Source organism: Doryrhamphus excisus, chromosome 8, assembly GCF_030265055.1.
Source record: "Doryrhamphus excisus isolate RoL2022-K1 chromosome 8, RoL_Dexc_1.0, whole genome shotgun sequence".
Classification (NCBI taxonomy): domain Eukaryota; kingdom Metazoa; phylum Chordata; class Actinopteri; order Syngnathiformes; family Syngnathidae; genus Doryrhamphus; species Doryrhamphus excisus.
Window position 1 is genome coordinate 693,943 of NC_080473.1, and position 13,471 is coordinate 707,413.

At 43.3% G+C, this 13,471-nt stretch overlaps 3 protein-coding genes across 4 annotated transcripts in view; 2 read left to right on the plus strand and 1 right to left on the minus strand.

Annotated features, from left to right (window-relative positions):
* foxo1a (forkhead box O1 a) overlaps positions 1 to 9,514 on the minus strand; it is a 46,722-nt gene extending 37,208 nt beyond the window's left edge. Inside the window, exons 1-2 of one of the 2 annotated variants that reach the window (XM_058079409.1) lie at positions 8,162 to 9,514; positions 293 to 809 (exon numbers count right to left, since the gene is read on the minus strand). The gene's annotated coding sequence lies outside the window, so the exon portion shown is untranslated. Of the gene's footprint in view, positions 1 to 292; positions 812 to 8,161 lie in introns of those variants that run through there. The other variant, XM_058079410.1, reaches the window with a different exon arrangement.
* On the plus strand, positions 489 to 7,123 carry slc25a15a (solute carrier family 25 member 15a). The gene is made up of 6 exons (XM_058079417.1): positions 489 to 1,666; positions 2,671 to 2,929; positions 5,926 to 6,066; positions 6,138 to 6,310; positions 6,375 to 6,533; positions 6,606 to 7,123. The coding sequence occupies exons 1-6, from the start codon at positions 1,612 to 1,614 to the stop codon at positions 6,725 to 6,727; spliced, it is 909 nt and encodes a 302-aa protein (XP_057935400.1). The 5' UTR covers positions 489 to 1,611; the 3' UTR covers positions 6,728 to 7,123.
* stoml3a (stomatin (EPB72)-like 3a) lies at positions 7,987 to 13,025 on the plus strand. Its single transcript, XM_058079418.1, has 7 exons — positions 7,987 to 8,486; positions 8,604 to 8,707; positions 8,775 to 8,847; positions 8,944 to 9,026; positions 10,503 to 10,706; positions 11,987 to 12,121; positions 12,218 to 13,025. The coding sequence occupies exons 1-7, from the start codon at positions 8,408 to 8,410 to the stop codon at positions 12,407 to 12,409; spliced, it is 870 nt and encodes a 289-aa protein (XP_057935401.1). The 5' UTR covers positions 7,987 to 8,407; the 3' UTR covers positions 12,410 to 13,025.
* Positions 13,026 to 13,471: the final 446 nt, after the last annotated feature.

Here is a 13,471-nt window from a genome sequence, read left to right on the forward strand (position 1 = left end):
CAATTAGCCTGACATGCATGTTTATGTGGCGTGGGAGGAAAATCTGTAGAAAAGAACAGAACATGCCAACTTCCAATGGTGAGCGTGGCCATTATTTTAACAATATGTTTAATTATTATGGAGTAGTATGGAGTCACACTTTGTCATACTGACAGGTTTTCTAATATTCAGCTCATTTAGCTGTGTAACAGGGTCAAAATATTGGACACATTTTTCAGTGTGATACAGACTGTGCAGGTCCACAACAATTCAAACTACCACCACAATAATAAGCAAAGTGTTAAATAAATACCTGGTTGGATCTTGATGCTGGTGAACCTCTTTGAGAGTCCAGTAATATCCACTAATACTTGTAGTTATTGTACACATTAAGCTACAATTGAGTACAAGGTTAAAATGCAATGACGTTGGAAGCAATAAGAACTGGCTTTACTACCATACAATTGAAGAGTACCCCACAAATTACGTCACAATTGTGCGACTACAACCGGAAAAAGTTTGAGGCCTACTCCCACAAACAAATTTAATTGGTTGTTGATGTTCTCTTGTCAGCTAGCTCGTTAGCTTATGCCTATTCGAAGATGTGATGATCCAAAAACACAAGATAAGAACTTTTACACTTGTTCTGGCACAAACATGTCAGCAGATCGAGACTCTACTGTACGGTGAAAATGATTTGACGCATCTGACGCTCGTGCTTAGAGTCTCCATCTTGAAAGTTGCAGTGAATAGGGGTTCCCAGCAGTTCAGGAGGCGTTCGAGTTCCATCGGAAGCTCGGGAATTTTAGCTTCCACGTACACGCGAAAAGCTGTAAAAGTGCAAAATTTGGTTAGTATATGTAGTGTTATTTTAATATGTAAAATTATTTAGTACATCATGTGATTTTGCTTTTAATATTAATTTCCGTGTGTATCAAAACAGATGTTACATATGCAATTCGTTTTAGATTCTTTTTATGATTGTATTTGCCTCAAAAGAAGCAGTAACATTCAGATAAATTAAGTTGAATTTTCCTATCATTCGTTTAAAATGCTGATATATAAAATACAGCATATCGTACGTATGTGGATCCATCAGTAGACCGGTTGGCAATTAAATAAGTCCAACTAAAGACTATACTGGCATCTAGTGGTTATTGGGTAGTACGTAATAGACACGCCCTCTCTGGCGTTTCTTCCGCGTTCAGATATTTACCTAGTTTAAAGTGTTCACTTGCATTTCCAAGTAATTATTATTGAGCTTTTTATTATCTATCTTCACTATCATTTTTAATTATACGTGTTTAAACTTTAACGTCAGCTTTGACTTGTCGTCTGGTGGTACCTTTTTGGTTTCTCTTTAAGAAGAAATTCCCTAGGAGCTCTAGGGTTGACTCATCTGGCAAGACCGGATTCTTTTTTTTTAAGAAATAGAACAACTTTCCTTGGACTGTGTAACAACTTTCCTGCACAGTTGTCGTTTCTTTAGCTTTTCTGAGTGACTGTGTTGACATCGGATACTTGTGGAGATGAGCTAGAGATTAAATAGATGGATAGTTAGATAGACATTCCAGGCGGTCTCTGGAATCGTGACGGCTCCTTTTGCAGGTTTCCAGCACATGTTGATCCATCATGGCTCCACATCCCATTATCCAGGCCATCATCGACTTCACAGCTGGAGCAGCAGGCAAGTTTTTTTGAAATTATTTAGCACTGAAACAAACGCAAAAAAAAATTTTGAATAAATAATTCTAGATTGACAGTACTGATGGGTTGTTCCATGGGCTGATGGGCTGCCATTGAATAGAACTAATAACAACTGTTATTACTCATTATGCTGAGGCCTCTTTGAGATAATGAAATAATAATCATTATGTAATGCAATGACTGCAAAAGCTCTAATGCAGGGGTCTCAAACACGCGGCCCGCGGGCCAAATGTGGCCCGCAGGACACTAGTTTGAGGCCCCCGCCTTGATATGAAAGTTTAATGTTAGTGCGGCCCGCGCAAGTTTGATATGGATGCTGTATGGTATCATGTACCCAGAAAAAATTATTACGTTTGATTCATGTTCATGTTAAATAACTGTTAATAGTTATAATAGTTAATCCTCCCTATCCGTGTGGAAGTGGTAAGTTTTTGGCTATTTAAGTTTAAAGGAAATAACTTGAAGGCTACCGTTTAGGTCGCTAGCTCTCTAGTTTGCGAGTTAGCATGTGTCTCAAGACCCTGCAGTTGCGCAATATGTTGTAAATAAAAAGAGTATAAATGTGACTATAGTCGTGTTTTGTCATGTCTACAGGGCTCTAATAATGCTTTGTTCATTTTAATCTGAAAAAAATCATTTGTCTACCCACCAACTATATGTGGTTTCTTAAGTTTTTATTATTTGCCATTTTATTATCATATTTATTTATTACTGATTGATTTTCTTTATTCTTGATCTCATTTTGTGTAGAAAAATAAAAAGTAAGATATTTGAGAACAGTGGAATGTTTTATCAGAGCTTTTCTTGTAGAAAATCGGAACCAAAGCAAAGTTTATTCATTTTTCTGTTTTTAATAAATGCGTTTTTTTTGTCTTTTTTTTGGAAAACCTGATGCGGCCCAGCCTCGCCCAGACCCTAGCTCCAGTGGCCCCCAGGTAAATTGAGTTTGAGACCCCTGCTCTAATGTATCCCGTTTGCTCCTAGGTGGTACAGCTTGTGTTCTAAGCGGCCAGCCTCTGGACACCACCAAGGTGAAGATGCAGACCTTCCCCAACATGTACCGTGGCTTCATCCACTGCTTCATGTCCACCTTCAGACAAGTGGGGGTCCGGGGCCTCTACAAGGGCACCACCCCGGCACTGATAGCCAACATCAGCGAGAACTCTGTACTCTTTCTGAGCTACGGGTTCTGCCAGGACGTGGTCCGGTCTTTGGTCAGCGCGGAGGCTGACCATGAACTCAGGTGTGACATTTTAGATTCCTTTGTGTGTTTGTGGCTCCAATGACTAGCTAAAGGCTGCAGTGTTGTTGATATAACAACACTGAAACCGGTTATGCTTGAAACAATCGTTCTTTGGAGTCACATGTGTCTTGCGATGTGTTAAATGTGTTACATTTCATTTTGTGTACATTCCCCATGGCCAGCTTTAGTGAAACATATGTAGGTGGGTACATACGCTGGATGGTTGCTGCACGATGTTGAGGGTAAATCTTTGGGTTGGTGGGTCAGTCGGAAAAAGGTGGCGTGTTCCCTCTGGGTTGGGAATGAGATCCTGCCCCAGGTGGAGGAGTTTCAAGGATATCGGGGTCTTGTTGAGTAAGGGAAGGTGGGAGCGTGAGGGCGACAGACGCGTCGCTGCAGCGTCTACAGCAGGGGTCTCAAACTCAATTTACTTGGGGGCCACTGGAGGTGAGACTGGCCACTAGGGTCTGGGTGAGACTGGGCCACATCAGGTTTTCCAAAAAAAAAACACATTTATTAAAAACAAAAAAATATACAAACGTTTTCAATGCTTTGGTTCCGATTTTCTACAATAAAAGCGCTGATAAAACATTCCACTGTTCTCAAATATCTTAATTTTTCTACACAAAATAAGATGAAAAATAAACAAATCAAGAATAAAGAAAATCAATCAATCAGTAATAAATAAATATAATAATAATAATAATAATAAAACGGCAAATAATAAAAACCACATATAGTTGGTGGGTAGACAAATTATTTTTTTCAGATTAAAACTGACTATAGTCACATTTATATTTTTATTTACAACATATTGCGCAACTGCAGGGTCTTGAGACACATGCTAACTCGCAAACTAGAGAGCTAGCGACCTAAACGGTAGCCTCCAAGTTATTTCCTTTAAACTTAAAAAAGCCAAAAACTTACCACTTCCACACGGATAGGGAGGATAACTATTAACAGTTATTTAACCTTTAACATGAACATTAATCAAATGTAATCATTTTTTCTGGGTACATGATACCATAAAGCATCCATATCAAACTTGCGCGGGCCGCACTAACATTAAACTTTCATATCAAGGCGGGGGCCTCAAACTAGTGTCCTGCGGGCCACATTTGGCCCGCGGGCCGCGTTTTTGAGACCCCTGGTCTACAGTATTGTTGTTGCTGTACCAGACCATCGTGAAAAGAGTGCTGAGCCGGAAGGCAAAGCTCTCAATTACCGGTCGATCCATGATCCCACCTTCACCTACGGTCATGCGCTTTGGATTGTGACCAAAAGAACGAGATCACGGATACAAGCGGCAGAAATGAGTTCCCTCCATAGTGTGAAGAGCGCAGTCATCCAGGAGGGGTTCAGATAGAGTCGTTTCCCCTTCACATTGAGAGGAGCAAGTTAAGGTGGCTTGAGCATCGAGTCCGGATGCCACCCGGACGCCTACCTGGTGATGTGTTCCGGGAATGCCTAGCTGGGAGAAAGCCAAGGGAAAACCTAGGACACGCTGGAGGGATTATGTCTCACAGCTGGCCTGGGAACGCCTTGGTGTCCTCCCGGTGGAGGTGGAGGAGGTGGCCAGGGACTAGGGACCGGGAAGTCTGGGCTTCCCTACTGAGAATCCGGATAAGCGGAAGAGAATGGAATGGGTCAGTTTATTGGTTGGTTGGTAGGTAAGCAGATCACGGTGTAAGTTAGTCAAGTAAGTTGGAAACAATATAGGTTGATCAACCTGGTAAGTAGGTGGGTAGACTGTTGGTAGATAGCAGGATTGGTCCATGGGTTGGTGGGGCAGAGTAAGATTGGTGGGCATTAAGGTTGATGGTTTAACTAGTTACAGTAGTTTAGTCAGTGAGTTTGGTTCATTGGTCGATCATCTGCTACATAAGCACATCTCCGGTTGATTGGTTGGCAGCAAGGTGGGTGGATTGTTAGGTGAACAGATTGGAAGGTTGGCTGCTTCAATAAGTCGGTTATTGTGGTCAGTTGTTTGGTGCATACAGTATCAGGATTTGTGGGTTGGTTAGTGGGTCAGTTACAACGGTGGTGGGCAGCGATGTAGGTAGACTGGTTGGTTGGTCCATCAGTTGCTATGTTGGCTGTTTGGTAGGCACCAAGGTAGGTACTTGGTCAATCAACTTGGAAGTAGATTGCTTCGTAGGTAGATCATCAGAAATGTAGATAAGATGGTTGGTTGGTTTGATAGACTGCTTAACTGGGAGCAAAAGAGGTAGGTTGGTCGGTCGCTTTGGCTTGCTGGTCAATCTGGCAAATAGGTTGGTAGCAAGGTGGGTAAGTGATTAGTTAACTCCTGATTGGTTAACTCCTACTAAAAGTTGGTTGGTCAGGTTGGTAGACAGTACATAGAGTACATAGAGTGGTTGCAGAGTAAAATGCAGGACAGCTAGGTTGGTATGTCAGTGACTATGTTGGGAGTTAGCTTTGTTGGTAAGTAGGGTAGACTGGTTGGTCAGTCAGCTGGCTGCTAGGTAGGTAGCTTATTTTGGTAAGTAATGAGGTTTGTTGGTTAGTTAAGTGAGTTAAGGAAGGTAGAATGGTTGGTAGATTAGCCAGTGTATATGTATACATGACAGGTACTGTGTGTTGGTAGGCAATTAGATGGGTAGACTGGTTGGTTGGGCCATCAGTTACTCTGACAATAAGATGGTGGATTAGCCGTTTGGCAGACAGGTAGGGGCGTAGTTTGGATGGTAGGAAGGTAGATAAGCAGGCTGGCTGGCTATGTTTGCTAGGTTCCAGAATTGGTAGGTCGGTTAGTCAGACAGTTGGGTTCATTGGTCAGTCAGTAGGTGTGGAGTTGGTGCATAGGTAGGTTATCTGGTTCTACCAAAAGAGGTTGGGTGGTTGATTAGTAAGTCGGTAGGTTGGTCTTGTGGATGGCAGGGAATTTGGTTTAATCTTCAGTTATTTACAAGTTACTGTCCGAAAGCCGTTTGATTCCAGTGAAATCCTTGTCATTTCTTCCTCCAACTGATCAGTGATATTCAGAAAGCATTCTCTGGGTCGCTGGCATCCATCTTCTCCTCCATGGTGCTTTGTCCCGCCGAGCTGGTCAAATGTCGCCTGCAGGCCATGTACGAGATGGAAGCATCCGGCAAGATCTCCCAAGGACAACGAAGGTTAGCGCAGTGGAAGTGAGAGATTTAAACAAATGAGCTCCAAGGGTTCCGTTATTGTGACTCTTCTTCAGAGTGTGGACGGTGGTGAAGAAAGTGATGGAGAAAAACGGTCCACTGGGTTTCTACCAGGGCCTGACGTCCACCATTGTTAGGGAGTTCCCGGGTTACTTCTGCTTCTTTGGCGGCTATGAAGTCAGCCGGTCCACGTTTGCACATTACATGGGCACGGACAAGGACGGCATCGGTATGTATTGGACAGCATCTGCTTCTTTTTGGTATCTGCTTCCACTCCCTTATCATCTTTGTAGGCATTCTTCCGCTCATGTTCAGCGGCGGCTTTGGGGGAGCTTGTCTTTGGCTCCTGATCTATCCAATCGACTGCGTCAAGTCCAGGATCCAGGTCTACTCTTTAGCCGGGAGGCAGGAGGGCTTCCTGAAGACCTTTATGGGCATCGTACACAAGGAGGGTAGGATTTCACGCCCTCATTGGATGGTGGGTAGCTGTCAACGTGTCCTTATGTCTTATTTCTATCCCTCAGGGTTCAGTGCTCTCTACTCAGGCCTCACGCCCACCATGATACGCACCTTCCCGGCCAACGGCGCCCTCTTCCTGGCCTATGAACTCACTAGAAAGATTTTAATGGACGCAGCCGGCACCTAATGGGATATATGTGGATACGGATTTAATAGATAGGTGTCTAAAATAAGTGTATCCCAATGACAGCATTGTTAGCTAGCGCATACTAGCTCATTTTCTCCTGTTCTAATGCACAGAAAAGAGAAATAAATATGCCTTCATGTTTCACATAAGGATTGGGAATGATGGGCAAAATTCCGCCAAAAAGTGGCCCTTTAATAACAGTGCTGGCCTCATTGAAATTGATTCAGGTCTATGTTTTTTTTTTTTAAATCTCTGTTATTACTTTTTAATCAGCATATTTTAAAAAGTCCCTTTGAAACGTGTCTGTTATAAATGATAAAGTAATATAAATGATAAAGTAATGCAATCAGAAGCTAAAATGTCAATAAACAAATTATTCTATCGGATTGTTTCATTATGTTATTTCATTATGAAGTCCTTTGACTTTGATCAAGGATTATTCAATCAAAATAATGAAAATGTCATTAAAAAAAATATCTTAAATGATAAAAAAAAACGTAGTAGTATGAGTATGTAGTTAAGATATAGTAAGATAATAGCAGATACACAAGTAATTTCATGTCGTGCATGTTTGAGGATTAAAAAACAAATATATTAAACAATGAAAATGTAATAATTGTAAAAAATGATAATCATTTAACAAAATGTAATTATGTAGATAAAATATAATAACATAACAGCAAAGTAGTAATATACATTTTACATCTTTGAGGATTTATTCAAGTCCTATGTGAGTATGAAGTAATGAGAATGTAAAATTTCATAGTGAAACAATGAAATATGTAATTAAAATATAATAACAGTAATTATGATTAGAATCTTTTTTTTCAAATAAATCATGAAAATAAAACTTGTCAAGATGTGAATCTAAACAAAAATTGAAATTATGTCATTAAAAACTAAAACAGCAAATAAACTAGGTAAGTATTCATGTTAAAATACATAATTTATGATTATTAAATGGTGAAAATGTAATCATTCAAAAAATGTAGTAATACATTTTGTAAAAATTCCCAAAATATAGTTAAATCTATAGTTAAAATCTAATAAGAGCAAATAAAGTAGTAACTGCACATTTGATGTGTTTTGAAAAGAATTTTTGATTTTCAAAAGAATGACAGCTGGGATAGGCTCCAGCACCTCCCGCGACCCTCGTGAGGAAAAGCGGTAGAAAATGAATGAATGAATGAATGAATGAAATAAAATACACAATAAATAATAAAATAAAAACATGCAAACCTCACTGCATTGTACAACATGCTCCGAGACAAAAGGATATCAAGTGGGCGGGGCTCTGTCAAAGCAAATATAGGAGTGGCTAGCATTATAAGCTCCACCCTCATATTCAACTGTGACAGGAAGCTCACGTGTCTCCTCCACTTGGCGCCGTAGCAAGAATGACATGACAACATGAGCGGGTTACATAATCCTCACCTGAACTCTCAGGTTACGCAGGCCGACGGGCGCCGTCTCCAGGTGTCGGGTTGCACGGCTCGGCCGACGTTGCATCCTTTATTCATGACCCGTGCTCCGCAGGTGTCACGGTGTGGGAGCTCGCCCTCGGTATCCGTCCTCACCCTGTTGGCACCCACGGGGAAGGCTCCCTCGCCGCCTCGAGGCCACGCCCCTCCACGGTAAACACAAGCCTTGGTCGTCCTGTCACTCATCATTTGCCGTCTCATGATCTCCACAACGTCCAGCACAGCGGAGATGGTGACTCAGGGTAAACTGCAGATCACCTCCATGGAGGTCGTTGAAGGTAAAGATGATGTTTGTGGAGAACGCTCCATGTTTGCATGATGTCACGCCAAGCTGGGTAAACATCAGCCTTCTTGTTTGACGAGAAGCCCCTCAGGTTCCTCTTGTTCCTCTGCAGACAAAACCTCAGGCCGATTGGGATGCTTCGGCTGGATTTTGGTGGTCATATCGCTCCTCTTCATCGCGGCAACCTTCCCTGTTACGCTATTTATGTGCGTCAAGGTAGGACGATGGATGAGTGGTTTCAAAGATGCTTGTGCACCACACTGACTTTCCCTCCGACGTGAAGATCGTGCAGGAGTACGAACGAGCCGTCATCTTCAGGCTGGGCCGCATCACAGACAGGAAACCCAAAGGACCGGGTATGACTCGCAACGGCCCTCGGAGGCCTCGTCGCCGGAGTTACGGAACTTTCCCCCAAGCTGGAATCACGCTGATGTTCTTTTGTGTCCTTGCAGGTCTTTTCTTCGTTCTTCCGTGCACGGATAACTTTGTTAAGGTCGACCTGAGGACTGTATCCTTTGATATCCCCCCGCAGGAGGTAAACATGTCATATTGGTGATACAGTGATTTGAGGTCCAGGCTCAGCACCAAAACCACATAGGATCTGGTCCAATTCCGTGATCCTCCCACTGATATTCCAGTCCTTGGAGCCTTTTTTTTCAATTTCTCTATTCCAATCAAGAACCCAGATGGTTTTGAATGCATCCCACACAACAACGTACTCTAACTGAGGTCAAAGTTGAGGTCACTTCACCTTCCTCTTGTGTTTTCTTCCAGTTTCATTTGGAAAATCCATGGTAAGACTTCATTGAATAGCTTCTACTTTGGCCAAGCAAGAACCGCACCGATTGGCTAAGAAATTCACTCATTCATTTTTCTACCGCTTATCCTTATACGAGGGTCGCAGGGGTGCTGGAGCCTATCCCAGCTGTCTTCGGACGAGAGGACGAGAGCACCGTTCCATGTTTTGGCCATTAATGGCTCTCACTGTGGTTGGCTGGAGTCCCAAAGCTTTAGAAATTGCATTGCAACCCTTTCCACAATTCATTCACTCATTCATTCATTTTCTACTGCTTATCCTCACAAGGGTCGCGGAGGGTGCTGGAGTCTATCCCAGCTGTCTTCAGGCAAGAGGCGGCGTACACCCTGGACTGGTGGCCAGCCAATCACAGGGCACATATAGACAAACAACCATTCACACTCACATTCATACCTATGGACAATTTGGAGTGGCTAATTAACCTAGCATGTTTTTGGAATGTTCAAAACAAGTTCAATCCCACCCTCGGCCATCTCTGTGTGGAGTTTGCATGTTCTCCCCGTGCATGCGTGGGTTTTCTCCGGGTACTCCGGTTTCCTCCCACATTCCAAAAACATGCTAGGTTAATTAGCCACTCCAAATTGTCCATAGGTATGAATGTGAGTGTGAATGGTTGTTTGTCTATATGTGCCCTGTGATTGGCTGGCCACCAGTCCAGGGTGTACCCCGCCTCTCGCCCGAAGACAGCTGGGATAGGCTCCAGCACCCCTGCGACCCTCGTAGAAAATGAAACGGTAGAAAATGAATGAATATTGATTTTGGCCAAGATAATAGGGCCGTATGATTTCCGTGTTCACGTAATTGTGGACAATAGACAATAGAATCAATAGAAACGGAATTCACTGATTAACGCAGAATCTCACAGAAATTGTTGTGGGAAGGAACGTATTTCCCCGGCGGATGGCGGATACAAACGCTAAATATTCTCCTCCCGCCTAAACGGGTTGAAATAACAACGAATGAAGGCCAAACTTGGCTGATTTGCCTCTGGCAGAGTGTGAATGGAAGCTAGCTGGGGTTAGCTTAGTTTAGCATGCTCGTGTGGTTTTGTGTGTGCCACTCGGGCTCGATTGGTACATTTTTTACTACATTGCTTTCACGACTCATGTAAGGAATTTGGGAAAAAAACGAAAACGTATTTCATAGGGTCCGAAGGTAATAACCGTGAAAGATGCCGTCTTGTTATCCCGGCAGATCCTGACCAAGGACTCGGTGACGGTGTGCGTGGACGGTGTGGTCTACTTCCGCATCCAGTGTCCCATCTCGTCCGTGGCCAACGTGTCCAACGCTCACTCCTCCACTCGTCTGCTGGCCCAAACCACGCTGAGGAACGTCCTGGGCACCAAGAACCTGTCGGAGCTGCTCTCCGACCGAGAAGGCATCTCACTCAGCATGCAGGTCATAAACGAAAAGACGAAAAAGCAGATAAGGAATATTTGGAAGTAATATCAATGTCCCGTCAAATGCATGTACACTATGTAGTTTTTGTAGGAAAAATTAACAAATTATTTCTAAATAATGATGAGAAAAAAACAAATAAATCAAAAATATATACGTATATTTGTATAATATACAGTGGTGTGAATTTCCTGATTTCTTATTTGTTACACTTAAATGTTGACCCGTCAAAAGATAACAACTGAGATGAAATGAGATCTATCATTGTGGAAAAGGTTCAATTCCACCCTCGGCCATCTCTGTGTGGAGTTTGCATGTTCTCCCCGTGCATGCGTGGGTTTTCTCCGGGTACTCCGGTTTCCTCCCACATTCCAAAAACATGCTAGGTTAATTGGCCACTCCAAATTGTCCATAGGTATGAATGTGAGTGTGAATGGTTGTTTGTCTTATATGTGCCCTGTGATTGGCTGGCCACCAGTCCAGGGTGTACCCCGCCTCTCGCCTGAAGACAGCTGGGATAGACTCCAGCACCCCCGCAACCCTTGTGGGGATAAGCGGTAGAAAATGAATGAATGAATTGTGGAAAGGGTTGCAATGCAATTTCTAGAGCTTTGGGACTCCAGCCAACCACAGTGAGAGCCATTATCTGCAAATGGCCAAAACATGGAACGGTGCTGAACCTTCCTAGGAGTGGTTGGCGGGCCTGCATGGCAGAGTACCAAGACCAAAACCACTGCTGAACAAAAAGAACATTAAGGCTCGTCTCCATTTAGCCATACAACGATGGCTCAAAAGTTGAACCTTTGATAAGGTGTGTGTCCCATTACTTTTGGTGTAAAAGGAACACCAAAAGGAACATTCATTCATTCATTTTCTACCGCTTTTTCCTCACGAGGGTCGCGGGGGTGCTGGAGCCTATCCCAGCTGTCTTTGGGCGAGAGGCGGGGTACACCCTGGACTGGTGGCCAGCCAATCACAGGGCACATATAGACAAACAACCATTCACACTCACATTCATACCTATGGACAATTAGGAGTGGCCAATTAACCTAGCATGTTTTTGGAATGTGGGAGGAAACCGGAGTACCCGGAGAAAACCCACGCATGCACGGGGAGAACATGCAAACTCCACACAGCGATGGCCAAGGGTGGAATTGAACCCTGGTCTCCTAGCTGTGAGGTCTGTGCGCTAACCACTTGACGCCATTCCGCCCGAAAAGGAACATATGAACATGAAATGTTTTTCTCGTCAATAGCTAGTATTGTTACTGTATGTGCAGGAATCCCTGGACGAGGCCACCAACGTGTGGGGCATCAAGGTGGAGCGTGTGGAGATTAAAGATGTGAAGTTACCTCAGCAGCTGCAGAGAGCCATGGCGGCCGAGGCGGAGGCCAGCAGGGAGGCGAGAGCCAAGGTTGGGGGACCGGAACTTGCTTTTTGTTTTTGTTTTTTTTAAAACATGAATTCCACATGACAAAACAGAAACACCAACGTGTCTTTCATGTGTCAGATCATCTCCGCCGAGGGTGAGATGAAGGCCTCCAGGGCTCTGAAGGAAGCCTCGCTGGTCATCGCCGAGTCGCCGTCCGCCCTGCAGCTGCGATACCTGCAGACACTCAACAGCATCGCAGCAGAGAAGAACTCCACCATCGTCTTCCCGCTCCCCATCGACATGATACACAGCTTCATGCAGAGGAAGTGACACCTTCCGTTGACATGTTTCCATCAAGCAGCAATTTTCCATTTTTGGACGTAGCATCGGAAAACAATGTTCCCTCCCCAGCCGATATTCCACACTGGTACCCCATGTGGAAGCTGGTTCAGCTGTGATGGACAATGGCGGCTGGGCTGGTCTAACTCAATCAGAAACAGTCAGGAGCTGCAAAACATGACACTGCTTATAAACTTTTAGAAATATTAATCTTTTATAAATGCTACCTGTTACAAGCACAACATTCAACAAACAGTAAATGTGAAATACTGGCCTATACGTCTTACTGAGTGGTTCCCATATTTGTGTAAAATGACAACAAAATGTAGCCAACTTTAAGACAAAAAAGCCCATGAGAGTTCCCGTATCTGCATATCAATAGTGTTTGGTTATTGATAACAATAAACATTCTATTGGTCCAGTACTTGCAGAGAGGCATGCTTTAATTTCCTATTCGTTTTTTAAATGGCACAATAGAAGGGATTCTTATGAAGGATTCGTTCATGTATTCCCCATCTGTGAATGGCTTCCCATCCCATGTTATAAATAATACAACATAAAGTTATTGATTGCCGCCAAAAAGACAGCTGCACAAGAACGTGATACAGTATCCGGATTTAGAATTTGCATTTTGAACCACTTTGGGTGCTCATTGTGTGTCAAAACCATAACTACATGTACCAAATGGCTATTGTATATTTCATGACAATAATGAAATTTGCATCACAGCTGCTGTTAGCTCAAACGCTTTCTCTACCCTCACTGAAAACTCATTACAATTCTGGTGTAATTCACATTTGAACCACTAGGTGGTAGTAAAATGTGACACTTTAAGCATGTTTCATATCGCACCCATGGAGACACTTAAATAACGGGAGACATTTGGAAGAAATAACCAGACGTTAGTCAGGCACAGCGAGAGCTAGCTTGTTTACCTTAGCCACCAAGACGCGACCTTACACGCTTGACGACGCCCCTTGATGACGCCATCATTTGCGCGCCGGCTCTGTCAATCGGCAGAGCAGCTTGTAAACATTGGTTTCTTTAACATGA

Coding starts and splice junctions, on each gene's coding strand:
- slc25a15a (XM_058079417.1), top strand. CDS start 1,612: ATGGCTCCACATCCCATTATCCAGGCCATCATCGACTTCACAGCTGGA. Junction 1,667..2,670: donor CTTCACAGCTGGAGCAGCAG/GCAAGTTTTTTT, acceptor GTTTGCTCCTAG/GTGGTACAGCTTGTGTTCTA. Junction 6,067..6,137: donor ATCTCCCAAGGACAACGAAG/GTTAGCGCAGTG, acceptor ACTCTTCTTCAG/AGTGTGGACGGTGGTGAAGA.
- stoml3a (XM_058079418.1), top strand. CDS start 8,408: ATGATCTCCACAACGTCCAGCACAGCGGAGATGGTGACTCAGGGTAAA. Junction 10,707..11,986: donor GCATCTCACTCAGCATGCAG/GTCATAAACGAA, acceptor CTGTATGTGCAG/GAATCCCTGGACGAGGCCAC. Junction 12,122..12,217: donor GCAGGGAGGCGAGAGCCAAG/GTTGGGGGACCG, acceptor TTCATGTGTCAG/ATCATCTCCGCCGAGGGTGA.